The following is a 17,479-nucleotide window of genomic DNA, read 5'->3' on the forward strand; positions in this document are numbered from 1 at the left end:
TCTGTCTGCTATTGTGAGAAGAACCATAAAGGTATACAAAAAATTTCCATTTGTATCCCACATTCATTAAATGTCTCACAGGATTCCAGGCCACCTTCTCACGCATGTAAGTAAAAGCTGAAGAATAAAAAGCAAGGACCGATTTTATCTCAAGGTTATGGAAACATCATTAAACCATAAAACCATGCTGTCAAAAATTTATCTTGACATTAGAAAATGTCTCAGTGGAGTTAAATCCTTAACACATAATTAACTGCAGATAATTCTGTTTAATACTGAGGCTCAGAATTTAAAAACAGTCACAACCTTGATAAACGACATGTTAAATAAACTGCAGCTTCTGAAGAGAGATCAGATAGCAAGAATGAAAAAAATCCAACTCCAGCTTAAAGAACAGTTGATGGAAAAGCAAATTGCCTAATAAGGACACAGCAACACTGTCAAAAGGGAAGGTAGGTACTTTACCCTTCTGAAAGGGTACATCCCTTTCAGTACAGCTGATATTTTCCACAGCTCTTATGCAAAGATAATTGGAGCGAAATTCTGTTCCCATGGAAAGAAATGGCACAGCTTTCTTTGAATTTCAGTGGGAAGTTTCTACAAGTTTGTACTCAGGGGGACTCTGCCCATTAAGTGTCACAAGTGAGTGAATAAAACTATAATTAATTTTCACAAAGACAAGAGCAGCAGCCAGCACAGAAGGACTGTTTAAAAGAGCTTCTGAGAAGCTCTTTTGACCTAAATCAGGTTGGAGATTTTCCAAGAACTATCTGGCATTTGGTTACCTCACTGCACAACTGTTGTTCTCTTTTGTCTGTCTGTCTGCTTATTTTCCTTCTTGAGGATCCAGCATCAAAGAGAATAAAAAATGACCTTTAACTGGATCTTTTTGTGGCATGCAATGAAAGAACTGATCCAAAAAAGTTCAATGTTAAAATAAGCACCTACTGAACTTGAAAAGAATGTTGGAAAAGGTTGGGAAAACAAGATTACATCTTGAAGCCATGTATCTGTAGTATTTCTTTATTCTATGACCACACAGAGAAGTCATCACAGCCGGTCTTTTTTAGAGCTCTTTTTTAGAGAAGAGACTGCATAAGTATTTTATCAGAGACTTTACAGTTCCAAAGCCTTAAATTTTACCTGCTGGGAAAAAGCATCCCTACAGCTGAAGGTGAAAGAAGAAAACAAAACCAAACCAAACAAAAACAACAATAAAACAAGCAAAAACCCCAGTATTTTTCACATGGACATTCAGCTTATCTCCTAAAAAAACATTTTATGGCAGTGGCAGAAAATGTTTGCTACCACCTCACTAGGGATGGGGGCATATTAAAATCCTATTTTAATATAATGCCATATTTCATAACACACTCATAAACAACCAAAGTGGGAAGGCTATTAACTACCACATGGAAAAATATGGAGTAACAATAAAGCTTTCCAAAATGCACTGTGCTTGACAGAACTCCAAACAAGATATTAATTTTACTCACAGATAAAGCATATGGGTATATTTAGTCAACAGTTCCTTTCTCCCAACCAACTCATCTGTTCAATCAGATTTTTCTGCCTTCTGTCCATTCATTTTATTATTAGTTATATGAAGTACCTGTACCCGTGATAGCTCTATGTCATTTACTCTCCATTTTCCTAGGGCGGACTGTCACACAGACACAGCAAAATGAGCAAAAGAAGGAAATGAGACCTACTTTGATGGTCTGAGAGCCTCTGAATTTCCAGAAGGAAAAAAAATAATAAAAATAAGGCAACAACTTAAAAACTCAGTACTTTGTGGTACATTCAACAGGAACAAATTCATAGTCAACACAAGGAATCACAAGGAATACACTGAGTTAAAAATATCTTTGCGTTAGCAAAGCTGTAGTGTGACAAGTGTCATTAACAGGAGCATTCCTCGTTCTCCAGCTAACAGGATATGGAGCTGGGAAGTCTTGCCTTTCACTCTGCCCTGATGCACACTTGCATCACCTAGGCAAAAAATATTGGACGGAAGAGGAGGTGCACAAATGTGCAGAAGCTTGTGCATGCATGTACATAAAAAAATGTGAAAAGCTTCCCTGTTTTCTTCACCAGTGCTCCAATATATTAAAGAACCATCACATTGCTCCTGTAAAACCACCATGGCCATCTTGAGCTTATTACTACTCAGAAGGCAACAGCATTTGTAAAGAATTTCTCAACAAGCTGTGACCCAGTTCAAACTGGTTAGGCAGTTTAGCTTCTGATACTACAGCTTTATCTTCAGCTGTACAAATTCTCTAAACCAGGTAAGACAGCATTCATACTTCATGTGAAATGCATCTGACAATGTTCAGGCCAAACCAGCATGCCAGCACAAGAGAGTAAAACAGTTTGAGTGGACACTAGGTTGTGCATAAGGTTTTTATCTATGAGTCCTTTTGACTGAGTATATTTCAGCCAGTATGGTTTTTCAGAGAAGTTAACATCCCAGCAGTCTCATCACCAATAAAAAAATCCAGAAAGATACAACAGTTGATTACATTAACTCCTATTAACTTCCATCCATAGCAAAATATTCCCCAATTGTGCAAACAGATTAAAGGAAAAAAAAAAGTGAGAAATCATATATTGCTTTTTTATTTCATTTCTTTAAAAGAGAATCTCCTTCCATTTATATCAGAAGTAAAACATCTAAAAGTTCTACTTATTCATAAGAAAATGTTTATTAAAACAACTAAAACATGCATAAGATAAAACTTACAGTAGAATTTATTCATCAATTAGAAACCAAAAAAACTAAATCAAGTTAAAACTATGAGTATTTTCCATATGAAGTATTTCTGCTACCACTGTTCAAATTAAGCTTTCTAAATTGAAAGCAATAAAATATGTACAGCAAAAGCCAACAATATTTTGTTAGTAACTTAACAAACATTTTCTATATTGTGGAAATTAATTTCAAGTGCTTTACATGTAGTACTGTCCCAAATACCAGGATGGGAGTATATCTGCAAATATAAGATTGCATTCTGCAGAAAAATTCTAGGCTGAAAAGTGACATTATATGCTCTATCACTGTGGAAAACTTCAGTTGATTGACTCAATTGTTTTTGAACTTGTTTGGTTTTTAATGCAACTCCCCCTCCCTCCCCAAGTTTAAATAGGATAATTTTAAAAGGAAAAAGAAAAAATATCCTCTGGCTGCTGCTTTAATTTTTAAGTGTTACAATTATATAAAAGCTATACTTCAGTTAAATACTGACCGAATAGAAAACAAAGTTTGATTTCACTTTGTCATATATCACATTCTGGATGTATCTACTGAACTCCCACTCAAAAATAAATCAAGAACACAAGGAAAGGATAATTTATGAGTTGTCAAGCACTCACATTTTAACACTTACTTTTGCGAAGATCTGAAAAAAGTCAATTGCAGGTGGCAAGTGAGATGCATCCTGGATCTCTGCTTTCAAATACAGTTGCAAAGTATGTGCAAGGTGCCTGAGGCCATCTTTCATTTCTTCACTTAACTGTTCAATATCTTAAGGGGAAGGAGGGAAAAAAAGCATACCAGATCATAAACAGAACCATTCACAAACATTTTGAAAATGTCCAATGGCAGCCATACAGACTAGACATTTCCAGGCCCAGAATTAATCCTTACAGAGGGCAATTCTGACAGAGGGCGGACATTTGTAATTTTTTGTGATGGCTACCTATCAACATATGAAAGAGTTTATCAGGTTACTACTGCCAAATCATACGAATAGAATGGTGTGTTAAAGATCAAAAGCCAATAGATAAAGCAGATGTGTAAGCAGGTGTAAGATATTACACACAAAAATTAGGCATCTGAGTTTGTAACATTTAAAATGTGCTGAAATTTTTTGCAGCAGTACCTTCGTCCTTTCAGCAGTGCAGATTTTCATACTGTATTCTCCATAGATGTGTCAGAAACACTTTATGATAGCAGATGAAAAGGGAAAGTAATTTGGAGACAAATGTAGTTTCATACACAGCAGCTGATAAACTGAATGGATATAGAAGACTATTAAGCAAATATCACTTTATTAAATACTAAACCACCATTATTCATGCTTTATGGATAGAAATTCTGAAGCAGAAAGAAGCATAGAGCCTTAGTTTCTAATGAAGTGATCATGCATGCATCAGGTCTGATAAAATGGAAAGTGAAACTCGACTGCCCTAGTAAGTTCAGTGCCTGATTATCTGCTTCACATTTATTTTTCCTAACACTTAGCACAAAATAAGGCGTAAATGGAGAAGGTGAAAAGATTCAAACATCAGTCTACAACAAAAGGGAAAGAAGATTATCATGCACTGTGAATCAATTTCATCTCTGCATAATGGTCAATTGTTATTTTATTTTAAACATCTATCCTTAATGGGAAGGGAAATAACCTTTTACTAAGAAAGATTCTTCGCTGTACTTTAGATCCAAGCTTGCTGGCCTCCTGGAAGGACAATTCAAGATCTGTGTTCCTCTTTAAAGCTAATTCCTAGTCACTCACTTAAAAAGAGGATGCAATTAAAGCAAATGTCACTGGGTTTGTTTTTCTCCTGTACATAAAAGTATCGTATCTATAAGGACTGTGTCTTCAAGAAAAGCAGAAAACTTTCAGACAACTGTAAAACTCAAGTTTAAAGAATTAAAAAAACCCACCACAAATGTACACTTGCACTTCTTATATGATATTCTTTTGAAAATAAAGATGCTTTTTCCTTCAAATGTATTTTTCCTCCACATCATGTCATTCATCTTAAACTACCTGACACACACTGCAAAATGTATTATGACAAAGAAAGGAAGACATGATTTGCTTCACTATTAGCAAATAAAACACCTCTAAAATGAAGAAGAATCATGCAGGCAGCATGGTATAAGGGGCCATTGCAGTTTAGAACAGATGTGAACAAGAATACCAAGTCCAACTGGAAATTCAGGGAGAATTGACAGAGTTGGGAGCAGAATGCAGTTATCCACACTGGAATTTGTTCAGGACATCAGAGCTAATGATCCCCACAAAAAGTCCTACAGGATCTTTAATGGCAAGCGATCAAGACCTGGTTTTCACAGCACATCAAGATGCCACGGCCAAAAGCAAAGGGGAATGAAATTTTTGAATGTTTTCATTTTGTGCTTTTAAGAAACTTTTTTCATTTGTGTAAGAACCCTGGTTTGGGAGGGAAACTGCTGTAAAAGGCTCTTTAGGAAAGATAGGCCAGGCAGATGGAGAGGGCATGTAGCTATCTGTCAATGATAGGCTGGGGAGTATGGAACTCTGTCTGGGGACGGGTGATAGGCCAACTGAGAGTTTGTGAGTCAGGATCAAAAGAAGAACAGCAATGGGGGACATTACAGTGGGGATCTGTTACAGACCACCTGATCAAGAGGACTCTGTGGATGAAGAGCTCTATAGACAGCTAGGAGCAGCCTCACGCTCGCAGGCCCTGGTCCTCATGGGGGACTTCAACCATCCTGACATCTGTTGGAGGGACGGTATGGCCCGGCAGACGCAATCCAGGAGGTTCCTCGATTGCGTGGAAGACAACTTCCTCTTTCAAGCAATAGAGGAGCCGACGAGGAGAGGTGCCATGCTTGACCTCGTGCTCACCAACAGGGAGGGACTGGTTGGAAATGTGACGCTCCAGGGCAGCCTTGGCTCTAGTGATCACGAGATGGTTGAGTTTGAGATCCTCAGGACAGTGAGAAAGGCACGCAGCAAGCTCACTGCCCTGGACTTCAAGAAAGCAGACTTTGGCCTCTTCAGTAACCTCCTTAGTAAGGTTTCATGGGATACAGTCCTAGAGGGCAGGGGGGCCCAAGACTGCTGGTCGATATTCAAGGATCACCTGCTACGTGCTCAGGAGTGTTGCGTCCCAACTAGAAGTGCAGCAGGAGGGCCAGGAGATCTCCGTGGATGGACAAGGAGCTGCAGAGGAAACATAGAAGGTAAAAAGAAGCTTATAGAAGGTGGAAGCGAGGACAGGCGGCCTGGGAAGAATATAGGGACATTGTCCGGGAAGCCAGATACTGGGTCAGGAAAGCTAAGGCCCAGTTAGAACTGAGTCTGCCCAGGGATGTGAAAGATAACAGGAAGGGCATCTATAGGTATGTCGCCAGCAAAAGACAGACTAGGAACAACATGGGCCCTGTCTGGAAGCTATTGGGAGAACTGGCTACCCTGGATTTGGAGAAGGCTGAGGTTCTTAATGACTTCTTTGCCTCAGTCTTCACTAGCAAATGCTCTGACCACACCACCCAAGTCTTGGAAAGCAAATGCAGGGACTGTGAGAATGAAGACCTTAGGCCCACTGTAGGAGAGGATCGGGTTTGAGACCATCTTAAGAACCTGAATGTGCACAAGTCCGTGGGACCTGATGAAATCCATCCGCGGGTCCTGGAGGAGCTGGCGAATGAAGTTGCTAAGTCACTGTCCATCATATTTGAAAAATCATGGCAGTCAGGTGAAGTTCCCAAATGAAAAAGGAAAATATTAACCCCATTTTTCCCCCTCTATTCTGCAGCCTCTAATGAAAATTCTTTTCTGACTTCCCTATGGATTCTACCAAGTACCAAAGGAAAGTAAATCTTTATCAACACCGGCTGTACACTGTGCAGTAAATGGGAAAATGTTATGAAATAACAGTAGTTTTTTGAGGATACAGAGGCAGCAAAAAGCATCACAGCTACTACAAGTTGTCACACCATCCCAAAACACTCTTTTGGACTGTTCTAACTGCAAAACCATAGAGAGCATCTATTCACTCTAGCAACGAAGCTGTGAAAATAGCAAAAGGAAGGAGTTAGCCAAAATCTTTACACAAGATTATGCAAGTGTCATAGGCCATTTGCATTGTATTACATAAAGTATCAACTTCAGATATTGTCTTATGCTTTGGAATTCAGAAGATTACACAGGGATTGTTATTAAAATTCTTAGAGTAAATACAGCTGAAACACTAGATGTGGATCTCTCATTTGCCTCCTCCTATACTAACTTGCTACGGACTAGCTGTTTCTGTCTTAGTGAGAAGACAGCCATCCCACCTGTATCACAGGCTGTATCATCATTTCCTTCAGAATGAGAATTTTACTAAAAGCTTTGGCCATTTTACAGATTTTTCTACCATTTATCCATTGCAGCTTAGGCCTGTTCAATGCTAAGCTTCTCTCCAGAAAACTTAGCATCTTATTCCCCTTGTCTCCAGCCAAGTCAAGGGAAGCTGAGATCACCGGCTGAGGTTTGCTGAGAAACCTCAGTATATATGGCTTTATCAGTTACACAAAAATCTTTACCTATATTAGAGACAACTGCTGTATAAGCAATCAGTATTTAAAGTGAAACTTTTGCCTACAGTTCCTCCTGTGCCACTGTTCAGCCAGCCATTGGTACAATAGAGCACCATAAAGAATTTTCTTCCCTGGATCCCAGCAGTGCCATGAAGCATAGAACTTTTCATCATTTTAAACTTCATTTGAAGCATGTGGAAATGAATGCTGCTTTTAATTCAGGTACTTATCTAATTCCTCATAAACCTTTGTTACATGATTTGAGAATATCCACGGCAGAAAAATCCTGATGTTTTAAGTTATTGAAATGCATTCCTTCTATTCCTTTTAATTGTTGCCTTTTTAAGGTCTTTTGCCCTTTCAGTTTGGGACAAGGTGGCAGAATGTCAGAATGTACAGAAGTAAAACATAATACTAGTTATCGCATTTTTTGTAATGTTTATGTGGGTTTTATTTCTATCTAACTGTACCAATAGATCAAGCTGGTTTATAGCCAAAGCTCTGAATAACACTAAAAAATGTTGAGGTAATCAAAATATTCACATTGCTCTCTAGAAAATCCCTTTAAGAAAGATGCAAGAACGAACTGAGGGAAGGGAAGAATATATTTCTTCCCTTACAAGTCTTTAACCTTTAAGCTTCTGCAAAATCTGGAAAAAATGTTCTCTATTTCAACATTAGCTCTGCTGAGAGATTATAATGAGCACCCTTTCCCACCCAAGCAGTTGAAACTTGCGGAACCATAAAAACAACATCTGTGCAATTTTATCTTTTTTTCTCCACTGATAAGTCATGTAGAGGAAAGATACATATCCCCTGTAAATTTTGGATTTCTTTCCTTTTTCTGGAAGTTATTTTTAAGCTTTATGCAATAGGACATAGCTATTAAAAAAGTAAAAACTCAGTGTACAAATACATGTGTTTTTGTATATGTAAGTAAAAATATTGGCACTGTTTTGGTAAGGCAGACATCAGGTAAACTAAAATCCAAACAGGTAAGATGTACACTGCAAAATGAGGAAAAATACTAACGCCAAAAAGTCAGTTGGAAGTTTTGCTTGAACAAGACACACGTTTTTTTCCCCATGGAGATTTTAGCCGGTTTTGTCTTTGATTCTGTATTTTACAGAGCAGACCTTCAAAACACAACCTGCAAGAAAATCGGATGGCTGTTCTGTAAAGCAGAACTTGGAAGAATTTCCTGCAATATGGCTCGCAATTACTTACTTGACTGAAGATCGGAAAAAGAGTAGAGTCTCTCAGAAAGACATACTGATTGCCTAAGCTAGAGAGAAAAACAGATAATTAACACATAGCACACTTTATCTTTAAAACTCTAGAAGATTGATTATTCAATGTGCTATGCCTGTAAGATAATTAGGTAAGGCTAACAGCATCAACATAAAAATCTGGTCATTTCATACTTTGTGCAAACTATCCAAAATAAAAAAAAAAAAAAAAAAACACAACAGAAAACATGTTATAACATGGTCTACTAATATTTTATACTTTTTTTTTTTTTTTTTTTTTTTTTTTTTTTTTAACTTAGACAGCTTGCCCCTAGCAATTTACTTTGGCTCTTCACACTATAATTGAAAGTCATTTATGAGGTTAGCAGTCTCAGCTTTCATGTGACTATAATTAATGCACAGGATACTAGGTACATATTTGCCCTTTAAAAACAATCATATACACACACTCTTCCGAACAATGCATAAATTCATATTTTTATCACCCCTGACCACAACAAATGCAGGCAGACATTTTTATCCAAGACAGACAGCATCATGGCAGGGTTAGCTAAAAAACAGGCGAATCCTTCTTGATTTACAATCTCACATAGTCATAAGCTGCTTAGCCTAACGGAACATTTAGTCCACATAAACTAATCAAACCGTAGGAATGTCAAACACCAGGACTTCCAAGAGAGTTTATTAAAAGGGAGAAAAAAAAAGTAGTAATTGAGATTAAAAGAACCAACACTGAAAGCATGGCAGGGCTAGCTAACAGTGTTTCTGTCCTTACCACTCAGCCAAATAAGGCTGAATGAGGTTCCCAGTGAAGTTAATGGAAAAGCACCAATAACTTCAGTAGTATCAAAGAAAAAACAGTGTCCCTCTGTGCTTTCCTTCTAGGCAGAGATAATATTAGAATGCTACCACACAGTCATAAGAAGAGAAAGTCAATAAACAAGTCCCGTGAGCTTAATTATGTCCATTTTAATATTGATCTTTTCAGCATTTCTGCAAATTAATCAGTAATATTGTAATGCAATATGCAGTTCAGCAATCTCAGTCACTTCAGCTTTCTAGCTCCTAATTACATTAAAAATGTAGAGTGAAAAAAGTATTTATCTGAATCTGCTACACTGAATAAATCTAAAAGAATGTCACTTACTAGTTTAAAAACGATCCTTCCAGCAAGTCTGACAGAGTCTGGAGGAAAATTAGGCTCAGTGCTCTTAAGACACCTGCATTCCTGCTTGTGGTCCAGCCAAGCTTCTTTCTATTAGAATGTTTTTTAAAAGGAAAAAAATGAAAAAAATGCATGTTATTTTACATAACATGTATCGATTTTTTTTATATATATATACACACATAACTTTTTTAACATATATACATACTTTTATATGTAAATATAACTATAACTATAAATATGTGTGCACACAAACAAATATGCTCAGCCTTGCAGGGGGCTGGACCTGGAGACCCAGAACCACAGCACATCCACAGCCATTGAGCCAGGCTGGGAGGAACAGCTTCACAGCCACAGGTCAGCTCCAAAGGATCAGGAAGGGGACCTTCCTCAGGTACTGATGTCCAGTGACTCTGGCAGCCTCCAACACAGGCAACCTTGGATGTCAACTGCAGAAGAAACAGCAGCACACATACTTTACCAGCATAGTTTATGGTTGCAGCTACAACATGAGTGATGTGGAAAGGGACAGGCTGGCTTATCCACTCAAACCAACCCATTGCACCATTCCCTCCTCTAATGCAATTAATTGTGTAACTGATACTACGGACACTGGAGCTACAGCAGTGCAGGTTCAGGACACAACAGTATCACCAGTATGCTACCCCAGAATTTCATTTGACCTTTAAGAAAACCTAAGAGAAACACAAACATAAAACCGTATGGTCAGATTCCCAATCCAGTTCCTTGCCAATGCAAACCTTACTTCAGTTTGTTTCAAGATTCTACGACAACATAGTTCATACCGTATTTTTTCCGAACATTCTATCTGATGCCTTTAAGGAACAAAAGAAACAGGTAAAGATAGAATGAAAACTACACAGCAACCTAGAAGAAATACCTTCATTTTTTTGTCCTATGTTCCAAATAATTTTCTTTACCTTTCTGCAACATCTTATAACTAGCATCATCAGCTTAGTTCAAACTGCTGCCACTGTTCCAACTAGCTGAAATTTTTATTAGATAGATAAATGGGCTCCGATTCTCATTTCCCTGTGGCAAGAAGAGATGGAGCTGCGTACTTCACAACATTGTAAAGAACTGGAAAGGATGCTAAAATTTCCTCTACTATCTTAATTCCACCAACATACACAATGCTCTATGCAAGCGTTCATTTAGCAATCAATACCACAGAGGCCTTCAGAGTCTATCCACTTCACCAAAATGCAGCTGCTCCAAAGCAATGGTCAACTTTTCCACTCTGCAAAAACTATCCCCAAAGCTTCCTGAGTTGATGAAGCATTAATGCCCACGGCTGGGAGAACTGGCCATGATATCTTCACAGTTCAGACCGGGAATGTAACCAAAATTTGCCAAAACAGAAGATGGAACTAAAAATATTTTAGTTGCTTGTACCACCTGAACCTGCAAGTTTTGTTTCATGGACCACTTCTATTAGAGTAGCAGACAAAGACTAACACTTCCATATCAGAGAAGAGACAGGATAACAAGGTGAGGGAAAGCTGCTCTGTATTGAAATATGCCGGGTTTAATTTTTTCCCCTTCCTTGTCTCCCCCAAATCAGTGTGGAAAAGCAACAAGAATGAGTCTTGAGCTTCCAACATGTTGAAAGAGACAGCCAATTTCTGATCACCTGATTTTTTGCTTACTGTTTTTACAAGCTGACAATTCTGGTCATAATTTACAAAAACTCCAAGCCCATCTTATCAACATAGTACAAATTTACACATTTTATTTCCATATTCACAATATCTGTTTGAAGCCACCCAGCTGTTTCAAACACTTTTAAAAAGCAAACTAAAAAAACAGGGCACAACAACAAATTGCTACAATGACAAGAACTCAGGATAACCAAGGGCTTCTGAAGGTGACATTTTCTCAGAGATATGCAGTAAGAAAAAAAAAATAAATAAAATCAGAAAAACAGCTTCTATTAGGTAACTGCCACACACAAAATGATAAATTGTCTAATATAAAGAAATGACATGTTCGGCAATAAAAAAGAAAGAGGGAATGACAGTGATACGTGCAAGTGCACATCACACCTGTAGACTCTGACATGCTAGCTATAAAGATTACAGAGGCTATCATACAATTTTTTCTTCAGCTGCATTTAAGTGGGGGAATTGTTTCAGGTAACTAGGTTTCAGCACCAGCAGCATTTATTCTATTTCATTCAGGTTTGTTCCCCCCCTTGGCTTAGACATAATAAATAAATTGGACCCTTTATTTCTTTCAGATACATGGGAGATTTGCGATTTCATTTCCTTTACCCGTAACTCTACAAGAGGAAAAAATGACACCAAGAAGGCATTAATCCAAATACAGTTAGTGTCACATGCAGTCTGACAAATAAAAGTTAAGTATTTAGTGCTGAATAGAATTATTCTTGTCTAGAAGAAACAAGGTCATGCTTGTAAATGTCCAGACATCATTCTGTGTAATATAATTATATTGGCATTTTTATCCCACTTAAACTAAAATTGTTCTTTGCAGCAAGCCTCAATCTGTCAATTTTTTTCCCTACATAAATGTTGCACAGTATTTTAAAAATGCTAGAAATGACATCAAAATGATTAATAGCTTTCCCAGCCAATAAAGCCCTAATGAGATGGAATATGCAGTACTACATAGCATCATATGCCACATTTCTTTGAGATGCATTCCCAAGTGAGAAGAATGGTTCAAACACACGCCTTCTGCAAAATAGCGCTTTGGCTGAAACCAATGCCAAAAAGGAATTAGTCTGACTCCTCTGCAGAAGCACTGGAATGGGGACTGCCATTCACTTCCTCCCAACTGGCTGGGGAAAGGGGGAAAACCTCCAAACGCATTAAGGATAATGAAATTCAACAATATTTCATCTCACTACCAATACAACAAAGATAAAAATTAAAGGACAATATGAAACCATGAAGATTTGTGACCCTGAAGAGACCTACTTTTAAAGTTGGTCTCTAACAATACTTAGTGGTGGGCTTATATTAGTCCCACAGTTCTAAGTGAGAGGTTTTCTTAACTGTGTATCCTGGCTTCCAGTCAAGGTTTTTATACCCCATACCCAGCATGAGTACAAATACTACAGCGCAGAGGTGTAGCCACCTGGTACAACCCTTCTCCCTCCTCACCAGGGAAGGTCTTCCAATTTGGCAACAGACGTGGGTTTTTTTTCCCCCGTCACAAATGAATGCTATCAGGAGGCAGCAAGAAAAGACAAGTAAACAGTGCGAGGCAGTACCCAGCCCTCATCCTCTGGGCTTCACTATGTTTAGTAACTCAGAAAGAACACCCCTCCTTTTTTCTCCTCCCAAATCGTTGTCTCTCATTCAAGCTCAATGTATCCCAAGTGCAAATCCTCAGTTTTACCCAAGTACTGAAAAGTATCAGTACCCACATGGCTTAGGACACAGTACAGTGTATAGCTGCCCACTGGTGGCAGATTCAGAGTATGCCCCTCAAACCAGCCCCACACAAACACCAGTGCATCACTCAGTTTCATTGGACAACCCAGGCCCAGGATCACATCCTGCTGGCCCAGAGCACGGGCAGAGACCCCACGCATCTGCCTGCAAGGTCTTGCATATTTTTAGCTGAGTTGTTTTGCCAATGTGCATCCATTCTTGCAGAGACATATACTATCCCAGTCTCCCAATAGTCCCTAACCCTATGACAAATCCCAAACCAATGTTTGTGAAATGAAGGGTTCCCTTGTATCCTTTGCAGAATCAAAAAATGAATGCTTCCTGCAGATTAACGTGCTAACGAAAAGCAGTTAAAGGCTAGAACTCATTTAAAAAAAAAAAAAAAAAAAAATCAAAGTGGGATTTTTTTTGATTGGAAAGTTTTGATTTGCTAAAAAGACATAATTTGCAATTTCCAAAGGATGGTTCAAATTTTTACTGAATGTCTGGTTTTGGTTTTTTTTAAGTAAGCCATTTCAATAATGTTTGATAATGGCACATTCTGAATTCTCTGAATTCTGCATGAAATGACTCTCTCATTTGTCAGGGATTATCATCCATACCACTGGTCCCCAATCTATGGGATGCACCAAATTAATAAACATTGCCAGGGCAGATCACAGCAGTGATTATGAGGAGCAGCACATGTGGTAAGTCTGTGTTTGGAGGAACACCCAGCCACCATTATACTGCTAGAAGGCAGCTCCAAGAAATTAGGCATCAACAAGTGGGAAAGGGGCTACAACAGAGAAGTGTCGAAGAGGGACAAAAGTCACTGAGGTCCAACTGAAAAAAATGTATTGACCAGAAAACTCCAGAAAAGTGACAGTTTTTAAGCCTAAGCTAAGTGGTTGGAGTTGTAGGATTCATTTAACACACATCAAAAACTAATCAAATCATTCTGCAACTAAGTGTACATTGTAAATCCAACTGCACAATTAGCATTCCAAAGTTATCTGTACTTATAAAACAAAAATAGCCCTGTTCTGCCAATGTTCACTTTTTTAAATGTTCAAATTGCAATTTCATTCAATACCCTGCTGTTTATTTTGTTCAGCAATTAGTTCAATTAGAAGTGCACATGATAATGAATTGCACTAACACTACAGAGACTAAGTAGAGCACAGAGCCTTTGGCTGGCCAAGGAGAGCTTTGCTCACAGCTGCTATAAAACCAGATCTGCACAGTAGTTTAGCTAGCTAAAAAAAGAATTAGAGGACAGTCCTTGAAAGCAAACAGATCTGACTGGTCTCAGTTTTATCTGCATCATCTGCCCTGAGTCATCACTCCCGATAAATTCACTGTTCCGACTAGAGAATAACATTTTTTTGGTTATACTCAACTGCTACCTAATATCACAGGGTATTATATAATATTAATTCAATATTAATTTACTGATATAAACAGTTCAAGATACTATTTAACAGTAAACACACGGCATTTCAAGTTCAGGTAACATCTAAAAACAGTAGCCTGTCTCACTGAAATCAATGCCTACAACTTTGGATGGCTTCAAGCACACGAACCCTAGGGCTGGAAGCACAAAGCAGATACCCAAAACGGCTTCAGGCTATCCAGTGTGAATCCTTGAAGCACTTTCACATATTTATTTTCTCCAAGGAGGAAGCCCCATTTCCTACCTTCATTGCTACTACACCTAAGTTGGAACAGGGTATTGCATTACCCCTTGCAGATTTGCTTGTGCAGCTCAGTGACAGTACAGTCTCATTTTGCGTTAGAAACTTGCCAACAGAAGCTTTAGCAATGACTTTCCTGGCAGATATTTGTTCTAAACTTACCTTGCAAATACTCCAGTCTTCTATATTCTTCACAGCTGTATTTTCCTTATGACCTCCCATAATAAATCTATCTATGGCATTACTATTGATGCTACAGTAAACACCTAATGTACATTGCACATATTTGCCATAAAATGAATCAAAATGATATATCTTCCTTCCTTGCCTGTCCATATGTTTTAATCCCCAAAAGGACAGCTTTCTGGCATGTTGAGAACACTGCAGATTATAATAAAGCATAATTGTTTATCGAAGCACATGATACATGAAAAGATCATCTCAATGTCAAGGACTTAAAAAGTTACACTCATACACATTTAATAGAGTATCACTGCTAATCTGTTTTGACCATTAGTTGGTTTTCTTCATTTTTCTCTATTTAGATGGAGAAAAACAAACAAACAAACAGAAAAACCCACAAAGAAATCACAATGCAAAACCAAGTGGAATCATTGAAAAATTAGAGGGTCTGTAACATGGCCCTCATGGTTCAAATCTCAGATGCCTGATTCTCTGCTGTGTTAGACCTTACAAAAGTCATTTAGCCTTGCATGTCCACACAGTACCAAGTCCTGCTAACATCTGCACACATGCTTAAGTGACAATACAAGCCAAATATAAAAGGTAAGATTTTAGGTCTGAACACCTTTAAAAACTGTTCCACAGAATAGAATCATAGGATAATTCAAGTTGGAGGTGATCTACAAAAATCTCTAGTTGCAAAGCAGGGTCAGCTCTGGGGTCAGATCCAACTTAGGTATTTATCCAGTAGGGTCTTGAAACCCTCAAAGCATGCAGATCACACAACACTCTGGCCAGCCTGTTCCACCTCTGTTCACCTCAGGGTGAAATAACTTTTCCTTATATCCCATCTGAAGCTCTCTTCCTTCTTCTCAAGCCTGCTGTCCCTTGTCCTCCTGTCATGCACCACTGTGTAGAGCCTGGCTCCATCTTCTTGGAAACCTTCTCAGACATGCAGTTTTGCCCAAGGCCTTCTCTTCTCTGCAAATTCTTGACCCTTTTTGCTCTTACAAAAATGGAATATATACTCTGCCATGACAAAAATGACTCTTGAAATACAAATCATTTTACAGCAAAATTGACTTTGAGCCTTCAGTCCACAGCCAGCAAAGCTGAAGAATTATTCCTCCCCCTCTAACCAAGCATAGCCAAAACTAATAAAATACTCAAATAAAACAAGGCAGCATATTTACACACTCTGTCCATAACTACAAATGAGATATTGCAGTGTGGAGGTATGACAATGCATGGAGACCCTGTAAATAAAATATTCAAATGCTTGTTTTCCTCAATCTTTTAAAGCTGTTATTTTTCATCTTACCTGACAAGATTTACCACAGTATTTAGCAACCTTGCACTGAGAGCATCTGTGCAGATGTTCATTCCTGTTTAGAAAAAAAAAAAAGAAAATTGGTTACAAATACAAATAGACCTTCATAATTACCCCTCTTTCATGGCTAGCAATTTTCAAATATTCCAAGGCAAAAAAATACCTGAAAAACAAGAGCAGTCTACAATGCTGTTATACAAGAAGAAAGTGTGCATGCTTATGTTCAAAGATATATTCACAATGCTTTACTGGCCTCTGGGGCCAGTTTGGATCAACAGTCAAGGTACCAAATGTGCCTTTTTTTTTTTTTTTTTCTTCTAATTACCATATAGCTATAACTCTGAGGAGTTTGATTTTGTAGACAGCAACATAATTACAGCTGTGCAATACAGATAGTTAATCTGTTATCTATCTTGAGTCTTGTCTTCAGCAAGCAGCACTATCTGTCTTTAAGCAAGACGTTGCTGTGGACCTGGAGTTGTGACAACAAATTCTAACTTCATAACAGAGTCTGACGCTGAACACGTCAGCAGAAATTTCTGTTCTAAAAAAAAACTTCTGACTGGTGGGAAATGAGACTAAAATAAAAATTCACTGTGGGGCATGGGGGAGGAGGAATAAAAATCCAGTGAAAGCTAGAAGGATAACTACCAGAGCTATACATCACAATCTAAAGGTTAAAAGTGTTTCCTGACTCTACTACCATTTTCTGATGTTGTCATACCTTACAGTTACACTAGTTAAGAAAATAGCACTGAAGTTCTATAAAGGTTTAGACACCAAGAAAATATTAAATGTGAAAGCACACACGCAGCAAATCTTACACCACAAATACACAAGTTTAATTGGGATATAACTAAGCATCTAGCACAGCCCATTTGGAACTGAAATAGCAAGTTTAAATGATCAGATGAAGGACCTTTCTCTGCAAGATTCCTGGTGTCTGCACATCCGTAGTAGCTATGCTCTTTTCACTCACACTCCCAACTGACACGACTAAAACACAGTGTAGTTCTCTGTCTCTCCTGACACCAAAAGAAAACTTCTCCGCTGTCATCAGCAATCTAGATGCCGCATACTCAGAGTCCCAGCAAGACTGCTTTATGATATGACCTCTCTTTTTAATTTCACT

General features: G+C 38.2%; 1 protein-coding gene across 5 annotated transcripts in view; it reads right to left on the reverse strand.

The window, feature by feature from the left end:
* Nucleotides 1-17,479, reverse strand: part of SMYD3 (SET and MYND domain containing 3) — a 393,064-nt gene that overhangs the window by 332,777 nt on the left and 42,808 nt on the right. For all 5 annotated transcript variants that reach the window (XM_030499582.1, XM_030499583.1, XM_030499581.1 and 2 more), the window contains 4 exons: nt 16,339-16,402; nt 9,698-9,805; nt 8,528-8,585; nt 3,390-3,526 (listed from right to left, as the gene is read on the reverse strand). In XM_030499582.1, coding sequence (XP_030355442.1) covers nt 3,390-3,526; nt 8,528-8,585; nt 9,698-9,805; nt 16,339-16,402 — 367 coding nt within the window. The remainder of the gene's footprint in view (nt 1-3,389; nt 3,527-8,527; nt 8,586-9,697; nt 9,806-16,338; nt 16,403-17,479) is intronic.

This window comes from Strigops habroptila, chromosome 10 (genome assembly GCF_004027225.2).
Source record: "Strigops habroptila isolate Jane chromosome 10, bStrHab1.2.pri, whole genome shotgun sequence".
Classification (NCBI taxonomy): domain Eukaryota; kingdom Metazoa; phylum Chordata; class Aves; order Psittaciformes; family Psittacidae; genus Strigops; species Strigops habroptila.